Source organism: Alnus glutinosa, chromosome 12 (genome assembly GCF_958979055.1).
Source record: "Alnus glutinosa chromosome 12, dhAlnGlut1.1, whole genome shotgun sequence".
Classification (NCBI taxonomy): domain Eukaryota; kingdom Viridiplantae; phylum Streptophyta; class Magnoliopsida; order Fagales; family Betulaceae; genus Alnus; species Alnus glutinosa.
The window spans coordinates 7,579,520-7,594,309 of NC_084897.1; the positions used below are offsets into that span (position 1 = coordinate 7,579,520).

Here is a 14,790-nt window from a genome sequence, read left to right on the forward strand (position 1 = left end):
AAAAAGACAAATGATGCTCAGAAGACTCAAAATTATTGCTGCATTACTGTTCAGAAGTCATGTGGATGGAACATTGAATTATTACCTACTCAAGAATTATTGGTGCTTCACTGTTCAGAAGGCACGTGATACATCGAATTATTGCTGCTGTCCAGAATTATGTCGAATTATTGCTGCCAACATTATTGCTACGAAATATTGAATTATTACCTACCTTACTGTTCAAAAGATATGTAGAATATTTTCTACTGTTTATATTTGTAATTTTCATTTTCTTTTCGCCTATAAAAGGCTTGTAAGTTATGTTTAGAAGGCAGAGGTTTTTTGAGAGGTTTACAAGCTTTCAGAAAGAAGCCATCAGCCTTTTAGCCTTTTTATCTTTTAGCCTTTGAATCCTTTTGTATCAGTACTATCAGTACTATTCCTTTCCCCTTCCTTGTATCTTATCTTGCCTCGCATCAAGGCTTTGTATCAGTCTCCTCTTGAATCAATAATATCAAGTATGTTCATTACTCTGTCTTTTTCTACACTATATGATTCTCCTTTGTATTATGTTTTTGAATTATTTTGCTAAATTATTTTAAATCATTATCTTTCATCACTTCCATCATCTTCTTCCATTACTTTCATAATACTCATTATCTTCATTATTATACTGTCTTTCTCTTAATACTATCACCTGGGTGAATATATATATATATATATATATATAATAAATGTGTTGTTTTTTTAATGGTCTAAATTTAATTATAAGATTTTCATCAGAATTGAGAAAAAGAAAGTAAAATTAAATTTGAATATGAGTAGTTTCTTATTGCACTTAAGCAAACCTTTTTTTTTTTTTTTTTTTTTTTTTTTTTTATAAAAAAAATAAAAAAATAAAAAATCAAGAGTTAATCGAAGTTGTCACATTATTTATTTATTTATTAAAAGAAATTATCATATTACGAAATAATTATACGATAAAAATGAACTATATATCATGACTCGGTAAAATCATTTCATTTCAAGATAACCGTAGGTAAATTAACCCAGCAAGGATTGGTATTCCTTTGGAGGATTTTCAAGTTTCAAATTTTTGCAATGGTTGCGTGTGATCATATTTGGTTTTCAAGGAATAAAGCACATCATGAAGACTTGGTTCCTGATGCTCTTGTTATCTCTGCTCATATTAATAAATTGGTTCAGGAGCATTTTTTGGCTTGGAAATCCTCCTTGCCTAGGATCCCAGAGGTTTGGCAAAAACCTAGATTTCCATATCTCAAAATCAACTATGACACTGCTACTCGGGACTCTTTTTCAGTTCAAGCAGCGGTAATTCGGAACTCTTCTGGTATCATTACCCATTGTTCCTCTCTTATCAGTCCTCCGTACACTGCAGTTTTTGGGGAAGCTCTTGTTGCGCTACTAGCTACTAAATTGGCTATTTCTACAAATGCGACTTCGTTTATTCTTGAAGGGGATTCTACAACAGTCATTCTGGCTCTTCAGAATCCTTTAATCACAAAAGACTGGCGTATTGCAACTACTATCTCCCAGATACATTCTCTTATTCCATCCACAACTAGCTGGTCTGCTAGTTCTGTTAACCGAAGTGCAAACTTCTGTGCCCATCATGTGGCAAAATGGGCCGCAACCAGATTATTTTCTGGCTGCATTCCCGTATCTTCTTTTTCTTTTGGATCCTTTTCCTCCTGTTTTGGAAAAGTTTCATCCGGTTCTTTTTTAGTTCCTTAGTTTTGTATTTTGTCTATTTGTACTTAAAAAAAAAAAAAAGAAAAAAAAAAAAGAAGAAGATAACCGTAGGTAAATCATTTCTCAATATAATTTATGTCATTAGTAATTATTTTCTCATATATATATATATAATATTCATGGAAGCTCAATTGGGAAAATCACCCAAAGGCCCAAGCAAACACACCTTGCCAAGTCCCAATGGCCAGTGGTACGACCCCTCCCTACAAGCCCTACCGCCACCTGAAAACCCTGACCGCCCACACGCGCGCCGTCTCGTGCGTGAAGTTCTCCAACGACGGCACGCTCCTAGCGTCGGCCTCCCTCGACAAAACCCTAATCGTGTGGTCCGCCCAGACCCTTTCACTCGTGCACCGCCTCGTGGGGCACTCGGAGGGCGTGTCCGACCTGGCCTGGTCCTCCGACTCCCACTACATCTGCTCGGCCTCCGACGACCGAACCCTCCGCATCTGGGACGCGCGCGCCGCCACGAGCGAGTCGGCTCACGTGAAGACCCTGCGGGGGCACTCGGACTTGGTGTTCTGTGTGAACTTCAGTCCGCAGTCGAACCTGATCGTGTCAGGGTCCTTCGACGAGACGATTCGGATATGGGAGGTGAAGACCGGGAAGTGCCTTCACGCGATCTGTGCCCACTCCATGCCCGTCACGTCCGTGAGCTTCAACCGGGACGGCTCGCTCATCGTGTCCGCCAGCCACGACGGCACGTGCAAGATCTGGGACTCCTCCACGGCCACCTTGCTCAAGACGCTCATCGACGACAAGGTCCCTGCCGTCTCCTTCGCTAAGTTCTCACCCAACGGAAAGTTCATCCTTGTCGCCACGCTCAATGACACCCTCGTAAGTTCTTTAACTTATTATTATTTTCTCAATTGGATTGTAAACTTTCTGAGATTGGTCTAATTGCGTTATTATGTTTAATTAAGAGGAAAAAAAGTATTGAGTTTTTGTGGTTTGTAAAGGGTGAATGAAACTTGTGTTAAGAGTTCCACACTAAGGTATGCCTGGGTTTTAGATTTTATAGCAAATTTCTTTTCTTAATGCAGCTTTTGTGGAAGAGGAAGGCTAAATAGTCTTTATCATGGGCCTTGAACATTGAGGGGGCGTTTTAAGAGTCTCACATTGTTAATGTATGCCTGTATTGTGGATTTTATAAGCCTTGAGCAAACCTCTTCTCGTAAGGTACCTTGTGTGGAAGAGGAAGAGAAATGAGCAATGAACTTCATCAACTTGAAGGGGGTTTGCATAAATTCATTATCAAGGTTTTAGGAAATTTGAGATTTGAAGTGTAAGCTTACCCTTTGTGTTTGTTTTGAAAGAAGGAAAGAAATGAGAATGTGGAGTCTTGTGGGTTTTTTAGTCGGTTTTATTTATCTCTGTTTTCTACCATTTTCAGATATACCAATTTTCTTTTTGCCTTGTTTCTTGGTGCAGAAGTTGTGGAACTACTCAGTAGGGAAGTTTTTGAAGATTTACGCGGGGCATGTGAATAGGGTTTACTGCATAACTTCCACATTTTCTGTCACAAATGGGAAATACATCGTTAGTGGGTCAGAGGATCGCTGTATTTATTTATGGGATCTCCAGCAGAAAACTATGATTCAGAAACTTGAAGGCCACACTGATACTGTCATTTCTGTTACCTGTCACCCAACTGAGAACAAGATTGCTTCTGCAGCCCTTGATGGTGATAGAAGTGTGAGGATTTGGGTTCAAGACTCATGATTCCTAAACTGTATGTGGATTACACTTTTTTTTTTTACTCAAGTATAGAACAATTTTTTTTTTTTTTTTTTCCTGATATGAATTACATGTCAATGTATGGTTCCTTTCTATGTTCATAGCTTTTCACCGATTTTCCACAACACTTGCGTGTGAATGCGAGGGGCGTCGATTGGTTGTTGTGTTCTGGGTTTCTCTATTTTCTCCTTCTATGGCTGTTTTAACATTTTTTCCTCCGGGAAAAAAGAGAAAGGTGAGAAAAAGTACTGGATATATATATATATAGAGCATCTTTAATGTGCTCTTTAAATTTTCTCTAAATTTTAGCTTAATAATCTATTTTTTTGAGTTTAACTATCATTTTTAAAAAATTCACTACATCAAACTCTTATCTATTTTAACTAAATATTGTTTTTTATTGGTTTTGAGATCAATCCCCTTGCAATAATTGAAGCAAGGCCAATTCTCAACCCCTGCAGCACCCATGCACCAATTACTCAACCCCTTCATCACCCACGCATCACTTAGACGTCTTCCCTATTTGCAGATGTAGTTTGTCTTAGTGACGCCATTGAAGATGGAGACAAGCGAGAAAAGGAAAATGAATGGAAAAGGAAAAAGATAAGGAAAGGAAAAGGGGCGTAAGGAAGAGATGGAAGATGTGGGAAAATGAAAGAAAATGATTAAAAAATAAGTAGAGAACGATTTTGGAGTTAAATATAGAGAGGGTTTCTCACATTCACAAATTTAAAGAAATTTTGAAGAGTTTGATGCATAGGATTTTTGAGAACTACCACCAAAATTTGTTGAAATTTTTGAAGAAAAAGTCCATTGACGATGCTCACACTCCATTCTCACGTAGGAAGAAGATACTACTCATTGCTCAATGAGAAACATAAGGATAAAAGAATTGCAATTGTAATAGACGATTGGTATGCTTTGGGTTTTTTTTTTTTTTTTTTTTTTTTAAATGAAATTCTTATATCCTTATGTTTTTGATTGAGCAATGCCTAATATAGTCTCTCATGTGATGCAGGTTCATCATAACGATTTGGTGTTGCAAGATGTAGGGTGTTGCTATTGTCATGTTTTTCAGTTTCATCCTTGGCTCACTACTTTCAACATAGAGAAAAACATAAGCGAGGTGCCAGGGCTAGGGCTACTCAGAAAGGGGATTGCATCTAAAAAGAAAGTGATGCTTTTATAACAAATACGAAAGCAGGGTCAGAATGAGATACAAGCCAAATATTCCATTTAACGTGACAATCTCTTCCAGGGAATACGATGGTTCATCCAATAATAATAACTGGAAATGGTCTATAATACACAATGAGTTCTTCATGGGTATTGGGTAGCAACAACCAACAATGGAGCAAGAAAAATCTGTGGCCTTAACCTCATGGAGGAGCACATCACCTGAAAAGAATATCATGAGAAGCCTGCCTGATTAATGTGAACCTCAATTGTCTCGAAAGAAATCTCCAACAATAACAATATCCTGTAAACGCTTCATTGCCTCTCTCCTAAAACCTCTATGCAAAAAACTTCACTCCTCTCACATGTCAACTCTTTCTTCCTCTTCCCACCACAATCCTCATGTTTTTCTCTTCGCCACCACTTCTTTGTTACTTCCTTTTTATTCTTTTCATTTAGTTTTTCTTGTATTTTGTTTTGGTTATTAGAGGTTCCCAGTCTCTACCACCCATGCACGCCTTCTCAATCGCTAGTCGCCGCTCAACCATTCACTGGTCCCCCTCCCTCGCACATATATCTCTTGCGACGCTGCTTATTTTGATTTTCCTGCAACAGATTTCATCAATCACAGCACCTTTGAGTCTCCTTTTGTAGAGCCCTTTTGGTCTACCATAAATTTCATATCTAGATTTGGACCTAAAAAATATCTAATCTTGGTGGTTCTCTGTCCCACCGTCCTAGATGGTGTCTCTTCCGCTATTGTACAACTACCTCTTAGTCTCCTCAATTCCCTCATAAGTTGGTCAAAAGCAAAGTTAAAAAGAGTTTTATTTGTTGATACCCACAACATTCACCATGGGTTGTTATAACCAGTTTCGCTGGCAGCATTCTCAATTACCTTCTCCACCTTAAATTTTCTTATTGATTTTTGTATCTTAAATTTTGTAATTTTTATTGGTTTTGTAATTGTGTTGTTTGTTTCTACTCATACTTATTCATCTCTCTTTAAAATTAATAAATAAATCTCAGTATCTTTTTGTTCCGGATATTCCATTGCAAGCATGAGAAGAAAAATTGATGAATTTCGAGCTAGGTCTATCATCACTGCATACAACCAAACTGTGTTGTTTGTTTCTACTTATACTTATTTATTACTATATTTTATTATTTTTCAAAAAAATGTTTGGGTTGTTTTTTTTTTGAATTAAAATTCTACTATAATTTTATCTCAGATTTTTTAAACTATCAAAACATAATTTCAAAAATCAAATTTTATCAATATTCATAATTTTAAATATAATAAAAAATAATATAAAAAATTAGCATACCTAAACGAGCCCTAAAATCTGGTATTATAATGTTACAAACTACGTGCAGAGGTTCATGGAATGTATTTCTCCTTCCAAAACGACGCCGGTCAAGCTGCTAACCAAAAAAGAAAAAAATTTAAATTTAAATTTAAAAACTACTGTTTACAAGGACAAGGATCTTGTCGTCCTCCATTCCAAGCCATTCAATATGTTTCTCAGCTGAGGGGAAAAAAACAAAAGGTAAAAGAAAAACATAGATATTATTGATTTACAGAGTTTCTACAGAAGGCCAACAAAATGGGAACTCTATCTCTCTTCCCTCCCTCCTTAACTGCTTCATTCCGACTCTGTACCTCCCATTCCAAGACCCAACTCTCCAACCCCATATTCTGCCCACACGTCTCCTCAACGACTTCCAAATCACTAAGGTTTCCCAGCAAAACCATAGCTTTTGGAAGCAACGCAAATGACCCAAAAGAGTCTATTTTCTTGGATGAAAATGGTGCCGTTGATGATATGGATGGGTATATGAACTACCTCTCTCTAGAATATGACTCTGTTTGGGACACCAAACCATCCTGGTAAGCCTTTCCCTTGATGGGTCTTTCTTATTTTTCTGAATTACTCCACAATCCTCATTGTTTGTGATATCTTTTTCATTGTAATTCCAACGTTTCTTTCCAAATTTGTCTAATTTATTGTATTTTTATGTTAAATATCTTTTTACATTTCAATACCATGCCTTTGAGTTTATGAATGGATATTAGGTGTATCCTCTAGGCCGTAGTAATTTGAATCATATTAACTTTCCTAGTTTTCGACTCTGTTGACTACTTTCAACTGGGATTCTTCCCTATTTTTGTAGTGGTTATGATGATATTGATAGTTACCTTAAGGTTCACACTTCAGCCCAAATCTTCCAGTTCCCATAGTTTCGAATTTGATTGCATAGTAGTTGTAGGCTTTAGTTAATTCAAGACGTAAGATTATGTCCCAGATGACTGACTAGAACCATCAGATTATTGAAACAACGAGGGCATGTATGGAGTCCCTTGGAAATTGATTTGTATAGGAAATTAAACCAATTTACTTGCTCTAGTTGAATTCGATCAATGAGCTTATTGCTTCCGATGTTATTTAATTGTTTATTACTAGTCAATTAATTGTTTTAGTGTGAATGTAAAACAATTGATAATATTCTGGCTTTAGATCTAAGCTGTATATATGTTATGTTATTTAGGGTTTATTGTATGAGAGTGTAAGGGTGTGATCTTGCCTCTACCACACACAAAGGAAGAGTAATAGTTTTGTTATGAATAAAAAGAATCAGTTTTGTTAGAGACTCTCCTCCATATTAATTGTGTTGATTTCATAAAAAATTTGATTCTGTTGTGTGTGTTAAGAATCATCAAAAGTTGGTGATTCTATAATTGGTAAAAGAACCGATGGTTCGATAGGGTAATTGAGCCAACACCCATAATAGAAAATTGTGTTTGCCTCCTAATCAGCGTGATGTTAAAGATTTTTTATTTTTTATTTTTTTTTTCAAGGAATACTTTGAAAGATTTTGGAGAAAATTCGTTTTGGTTTCTTAACCAAAACAGTGAAGCAACGGTTGTATATATAGCCAATAAGGCATATCAGTCTTGCAATGAATTTAGAGAACTAAAGTAACCAAGCTGGAAAACTTTACAAAAGAGAGGAATGTGTTACTACAAAGAGAGAAAGAGGAAGAGACTGGAGCTGCAGCATAAAACATGGGTGTCAGTCGGCTGAAGGAGCTGCTGTTGCTGAAGTCATAGGAGGAGGTGGGGCTGCTGTAGTGATGTGTTGACCAACATAAATCATGGACAATGAAGTGCTGTCAAGCACAATATAAGGGTTGTAGTTATGCGTGATTTCTGGAGCAATTGTAGCTGCTGCATGCGTGAATTCTGGTGTTTTCTGTTGAGTTGTATCTAAGAGGCTAGTGACTTCTATCACTTTAACATACTTGTGTCCTTCATTACAAACAAGGTGTTGAGACTCTCACATTGTGAGCGGTTATGTAATAGGGAGATTTAGTCTCATATCTGATAATAGTAACAAAGTCAGTGATTAAAGCAACATTGATGTGCCCAAACTTATTAGCTTAAACTTTTGGGTTAAATGTTGCTTCAACTTGTTATAGCAATGGGCTCTTCAATGTTAAATTTCTAACAATTTGTCCACTTTTACATCTGTTAGAAGAGTTATCAGGGTTTGGGGGTATTTTGGTCATTGTAATGTTCCCCTAAACCTATATAATAAGATGTGTGTGTAGGCTACCAGGTAAGTTGAATAGCCTCCAACTTTTGTGTCTAAACCGTTCATGCAAACTACAACAATGTCTAAGTTCACCCCCATTGAATGATGTGAATTTTTATGTGACAGCTACTGACACAGTAACTGAACTTAAGGTGATGGCAAGTCATGAGATCATAATAGTGACCCCATGCTATATTGACATAGGCGGTGACTCCAAATTTCTTCCTTGGTCCTCCTATTTAAGATGATAGATTTGCATCGTCAATTTTTATGTGAATGTCAATGGTCAATTTTCATGACACAAACAATGCAGCCTGAACTAATTATAAATTTACAATGCTATTTGGGAGGAGGCCATAGCTATTCGGGATGCCATGGAAGAGGAATTTCAGTTGATTGCACGCCAGAAGTTTAAAGGAAAAAGGGAGCTTCTGAATTTGCATAGCTCCATCAATTACGGCGACGCGAAAGATCCCTCTAAGCATAGGAAGGGCAAGGCACACACGTTGTAGGCTTGTTGTGCCTTGGCAGGTAGTGGGTAGTCTTGTTCTTAGTTGGGTCCTTTTGTAGTTTGTTTTTGGTTTTTTCGTTTTCTGGGGCCTTGGTGTTGTGGGTTTTATTGGGTTTTTACGGGTTAGCTTTGGTTATTCCTGTTTACTTAGAGGCGCCTTACGCTTTCTTTTATAAAGTTTTCTCACTTATAAAAAAAAAACCAATAACCACTAGAGGAATCTTGCGGAAGATGGACAAACAAAATGGAAGTTTTCCAATCTGAACAAATAAGTATATTAACTATGCAATGACAGATGACTTTAGGTGAAATGAGTTCCTAAGGATCCATTACGCCACTTAATGTGTTGATAAAGTTTTATACATTTTCATGTTAACTTATCATGGTTTTTCATGGAAAACATTGGTATTATGCTTCATTTGTTTCCTGAGGGATCTTACAGCTATCTGGGATTAAAATGGTAGTTTTAGGAATCCAAAACTTCTTTTCCTTTCTTTCACTTTTTGGCAACTAAATAGAGTACCCACTATGTTGTACAAGTTTAGTGGAGATCATGACCAGTGACTACTAAACATGTACAAATTGTTGTGTTCAAGTAATATTTTGAACAAATAACTTTTGTTGAATTGAGCAATTTGACATGTCTATAAGAGTTGGGGTTTGAAAATAAAAAGGAATTGGCTTGTATTTGAATGACCTATTTTAGTATCCGTGCTTGCTTTATTATTTGATTGATTCCTCTCTCCATTTTGCTGCTAGGTGTCAACCATGGACGATAGTTCTAACTGGAGTATCAGTCATTGCTAGTAGCTGGTTAATCGTGCACTCGATAGTAGTCACAGTGGTTATACTGTTACTAATATGCACATGGTGGTACATCTTTTTGTATTCTTATCCAAAGGTTTGAGCATCTTCTCTTAGTCTATGACTGTCCTTTTATAAATTCCAAACCCCCCTCCCCCCGTCGATTTTGCTTCTTGGAGCATTTACATGCTAATTAATTATTGTATGTTCCTTGCTCTTCCTGATGTATTTTCTTCTTCTTATACTCAATTTCAAAAAGTTGAGTCATTTGGAGGGAATACAAACACTATATTATATTTGGACTCTCTCTCTTTCTCTCTCTCTCTCTCTCTCACCCACAGAAAAACTCACATGCTCCCTTTTCACTCTCAATGATAATATTTAATTAATAACTTGAAAAATTGGAAATTAATGTTATAATTTGGAAATAAGATGCATCTGTTGAAGTAATGAGTAACCAATTATATATAAGATTATTCGGTTCTTGAAAGGGCTTGACATTATGGATTTATGATTCTTGATTGTTAGTTGCTGAAATAACATTTACTGAGGAAACATTCTAAGGATATTGCATGACTAGGTGCTTTACATGTACGGTTTGACATGCATATGGAAGTTGTTTGTTACATGCATGTGGACATTTCCCTTTAATAAATTGGTGTCCTGCTTCTTGAAAATCTATGGCAGTGAGGCTTCTGGAAAAGGTTACTAAACCATGTGCTGCATGTTGTAGATGCTTAAAAGGATTAATTCATTTATCTTGTTAAAAAATTTGTATCAATTTTCTTTTTGACTTACTGAGAATTAGAGGGAATGATCCATCTGCTGAGGACTCTTAGAAACACGTTCACCTGCTGTTTCTTTCCTTTCGGTGTTTTCAAAAGTAATTTGGGGCTAGCTGTTACAATGTTTGCATTTAGTGAAAACGGAAAACCAAAATGAAAAAAAAATAAAATAAAATAAAGAAAGAAAGAAAGAGAAGGAATTGCATTTTGAAGTTTCTTCTCTTTTGTTAGGCATATTCAGAGATGATTTCTGAGCGGAGGAGGAGGGTGACAAATGGCGTTGAAGACACATTTGGTTTTGGAAGAGGCAATGAATCAAACTAAACATCAATTTGCTGCTGGCCTCCCTCCCTCCCTCCCTCTAAGAGTGAGCAGAAACTTTGGGCTGCAGAGACATTAAAGTTTCTCTGCTCCTATAGTTTTATGATTTTTCTTTTCCTTTGCTTTTTTTCCTCTGGTTCTAGAAGTTAAATTCTCAAGAAATGTTGTTATTGAATGTGCAATGTTTTTTCATTTATTGAGATTAGCTTATTGAAGGCCATCTTGTAACCAAATGATCAAGTTTCAATTTGAGCGCAGCTCATTCTCAGAATGCTTCTTTTTACTCCTTACCCAAAGCCTTACATAATTTTCTACACTTGCTGCACTATCTGCTCATCTACCTACCTCGTTAAATTTTGTCAAAATTTTCAAAATATTCCTACTTTTTTTAGGAAAAAAAGAAAAAAAAAAATTGTTTAAGATTTAGGTTTTTGTCAGAATTTAACAAAATTTACAGAAATACCAATGCCTGAATCTTTGAAAAATTTTATAATTTTTTTTTTTTTTTTTTTTTAAAAAAAAAACACGGGTATTTTGAAAATTTTGATAGGATTTAATGGAAAATTCTGATAGAGGATTGAAATCGAAATTTTTTTTTTTTTGAAATATAGATACTATAAATTGACACTTTTTAAAGTTTGAGTATATTTTTATAAAAGTAATGAAAATCAGGGGTTATAAGTGAAGTTTTCTATTTCTACTTATTAAATCTGAAACCTAACTTGTATAATCAAGTTCCAATGTAAATACTCTGTATTTAGGATTTTGTGGTCTAGATTTAATTTGATGTTAAATACCTATATTTAAATTGATCTTACTAGAACTATTGAGAGAATTTGGGATGAAATGTGTAATAAGTCTTGACCATTGAAGATCACATTGGGATGAAATCTGCTAGCATGGATAGCTTTGAAGCATCAATAATCGCAGCACATTGTCTTTCAAAATTCTGAAATTTTGTGCAATTGACATGCAGCCACAAATATAGTGAGAATATCACCAATCACCAAGAATGTGATGAATTGACGAGAGAAACTTCTTCTTGAAAAGGTTTCTTTCTCTACCTCTCTTTTTCTTTTTTTCTTTTTTGGATTGAGAAGGTACATTTTAGGTCAAGTATCAGATGCAAATCAGAATATACTCTGCTCTGCTGTGCAAATGAAAGAGACAAATCTGGAAGATAAGTAAAAGTCTGGAAAGCAAGGACAAACGACGCCCACTATTCAATCTTGACTGTCCATTTTATTAACAGCAGACGTACAGTTAATTTTTTAACCAAAGTTCTAAACCCTCCCAATTCGCATGGGCCATGGTGGCACCAACCAGTCTGCACCTCATTTTATGTAATCTCACCATTCTCTTAACGCATTATTAAGCTTTTCTAGGGCTTTCAAAGTAGCATGTGGCCTAGGAAAATGACAAGAAAATGCATGATTCCGTGGAATTTTGCAACACCTTTTAAGAGGAGCCTCTGTATGTATATGTGGATTCTGGATAACTTTCAATCTGTATCAATCAAAAGTAGGGTCCATATCCCATGCCAACAATCTAGATACCTGCAACCTTTTCTTTTTCTATTCTTTTTGAAACCAAGGGAAAAGGAAGGGAGATCATTCTTTTCACGAATCACAAATATATCTACCAACCCCCTCCCCCACAAACAGTTTTCAGTGAAAGATCAAAAGAGGAATCCGCAGTTGAAGCATTAAGAACAAGCAAGAGTGGCTTGTATAGGCAATTGAACTTGTTGAATTACTTGAAGAAAGTGAAATGAAAAGGAGAAATGGACAAGTAATTCGCATTTTCTGTATTCCAATCACATCGATCTGTTTATTTTTTTGTTTATCAAAACCACAGCTACTAGTATTTGTCAACACTCAAAAAATGAAAAAAAAAAGAAAAGAAAAAGAAAATTACACTTCTATTCATTCTTCCAAGCATGCAATATCAGTGAGAAACCAAGACCTTGTGACTGGGAATCGCTGATTTGCTGAGAGCAAGACCAAGTTAATACGGAGGGATCGAAAATGGCGTGGGTGGCCTGCAACTTGTCAGCCGAGAGGCATGTTCGGAACATGAAAACCGCATTGCCCACAGCATTACCAAAGAGCCAATTATGGACATCCCAAAACACTTGAACCGGAAGGCCATCCACCGAAATGGTGTGGTTTCCCCGGAACTTCCACTTGAGCCTCTTCACCTGCATGACCGTCTTACTGTCGATCCGGATCACGAGACACGGGTCGTGAAGCCCGACAGTGTCGCACTCGATCGTGACATCGTGCATCTGCCCCTTATCGCAAAACTGAGCCTTTGCGCCATAAAACTTCTTCCCAAAAATGTGCTCCCTCTTGGCAACAAAAGTGGCATTAATGGAATGAACAGGGTCGGTGTCAATCTTCTTGTATGCCTCTTTCTTCAAATCCCCAAGAAGTAGAACCATTTCTTGGTTAAACACAACAGCTAAATAGAATCCCTCAAAAGGCTCCGGCCCAGCACCGAATTTAGCGTTAGTTAAATCCCAGAAAATCTCAAGTTTACTAGAATCCACCTCCAAATTCTTAGACCCTTTTCTCTTCGAGAACAGCCATGGCTTTATATCAACCTTACAGAGGCATTGATTGGACAAATCATCAATCCCAACACTAAGGCCTTGACCCATCAAATTCTTGGTCCATGTAATGGTAATCAAGCAAGATCGGCCACGCAATTTACACTGATACAAACAGGTAACCACATTTTGAGCAGCTTTGGCTGCACTCGAAGACGATGAATCAGCAACTTGGACCCCATTTTCCCCAAAGCAAGAAGGAAAGTCCCTCATGATCCCAAAACCAAACACCAAGAGACTCTCTTTCCGATTTCTCTATAATGTTTAGTAAGCAAAAACTTTATCTTCCACTACTAAATATATATATATAAGAGAATGTCGACAGTGTAAAACTGATGCAAGAGAAGAGTCTTCTACCTCAAATCACTGAAGGTGAATTCAAGCACCCATCACCCAAATGCTTCAAGACCAGCTTCTCAGCGCATCAACCTGATCTGGGTGTCCGGTTCTTGTAGCCCGTACATGGATATGAGTGAGAGAAAGGACTCAGATTTGCTTCACTGGCAAAGTCTGTGCCAAGTCCATGGTGACCCAAAAGAAAAATAGGTTTAGAAATAAAGAAACAAGAGGAAGAAGAGAGAGACAGCAGCTTGCTAAGTCACATGGTGGGGTAATAAATACGAAGAAACGGCAATTACTGGGTATTTGCTGGATTTTGCTGGTCTTTTATGATGCTACGTTACACAAAAGAAAGGCTCCTAAATCTCTCCTCTCTCTCTCTCTCTCTCTCTCTCTCTCTCTCCCACACGAATAAATAATAATATATTCTCTCTCTCTCTGTTTCATTTGCGTGCTCTTTTTTCATTTTTTATTAATTATTTTCTTGTTCATAATTAAAAGAATGATGATGGGCCTCCCTTTAACTGACATTACACATGCATAAGAGCTGAAAAATCCAAAGCTTAAAAAGCCTAAAATTCCAACTTTTGAAACCTCCCTCACTGTGGAATTCTACTTTTGCATAATTTATGTCACCTTTGCCAAGCAAGACAAATATTAAGATAATGGTCAAACCAAGGAAGATTTCACGAAGGAAGAAAGGAGGCAATTCTCTAGTGTTTATGGGTATTTATTGTTCTACAGAGATTGATTTGAAGCTTTCCTTGTCTACCATCGATTGCACTGTTTTTACTTCAGCCAAATATGCACAATAATGATAATAATAATAATAATAATAATAATAGTCATATTTTTTTAATAATTAAAACTTAATATTGTTACAATTAACACTCTAAATAATATTATATTAATAAAAAAAATAATTTATTATTGTTTATTTGTTTAAATGTATAAAAAAGATGATGTAGTGTTAAACCTTTTTGCAAGGCAAACTATTCTAAAAGTTTTGTTATTTATTTTTTTTTTAAGGCGAGTTTGACGTTAAAAAGTAGTTGATGTTTTAAATTATTTATTCTTAAATCAGTTTAAGAACTTGAGGGGTTTCGAGGGGCATGCTTTTAATTAAGCATAACTGCAAAAGCATTGATGAATGAT

General features: G+C 36.3%; 3 protein-coding genes across 5 annotated transcripts; 2 read left to right on the forward strand and 1 right to left on the reverse strand.

The window, feature by feature from the left end:
- The first annotated feature begins 1,866 nt into the window (after nt 1-1,866).
- LOC133852498 (COMPASS-like H3K4 histone methylase component WDR5B) lies at nt 1,867-5,591 on the forward strand. Of its 3 annotated transcripts, XR_009895955.1 has the most exons (4): nt 1,867-2,592; nt 3,187-3,487; nt 3,597-3,727; nt 4,511-5,591. XR_009895955.1 is itself a non-coding variant. In XM_062289266.1 (3 exons), exons 1-2 carry the CDS (start codon nt 1,936-1,938, stop codon nt 3,475-3,477), a joined length of 948 nt encoding a protein of 315 aa, XP_062145250.1. In that variant the 5' UTR covers nt 1,867-1,935; the 3' UTR covers nt 3,478-3,487; nt 4,511-5,591. The 3 variants fall into 3 exon arrangements, 2 of the variants coding, with proteins under 2 accessions (XP_062145250.1, XP_062145249.1); XM_062289266.1 differs by lacking the exon at nt 3,597-3,727; XM_062289265.1 differs by lacking the exons at nt 3,597-3,727; nt 4,511-5,591 and having other exon boundaries at nt 1,868-2,592; nt 3,187-3,591.
- Nucleotides 5,592-6,176: 585 nt separating this feature from the next.
- On the forward strand, nt 6,177-10,956 carry LOC133851015 (uncharacterized). Its single transcript, XM_062287304.1, has 3 exons — nt 6,177-6,559; nt 9,535-9,676; nt 10,596-10,956. The coding sequence occupies exons 1-3, from the start codon at nt 6,276-6,278 to the stop codon at nt 10,686-10,688; spliced, it is 519 nt and encodes a 172-aa protein (XP_062143288.1). The 5' UTR covers nt 6,177-6,275; the 3' UTR covers nt 10,689-10,956.
- Nucleotides 10,957-12,469: 1,513 nt separating this feature from the next.
- On the reverse strand, nt 12,470-14,036 carry LOC133883141 (uncharacterized). The gene is made up of 2 exons (XM_062322361.1): nt 13,654-14,036; nt 12,470-13,551 (listed from the first exon to the last, which is right to left on the reverse strand). Exon 2 carries the CDS (start codon nt 13,507-13,509, stop codon nt 12,607-12,609), a length of 903 nt encoding a protein of 300 aa, XP_062178345.1. The 5' UTR covers nt 13,510-13,551; nt 13,654-14,036; the 3' UTR covers nt 12,470-12,606.
- Nucleotides 14,037-14,790: the final 754 nt, after the last annotated feature.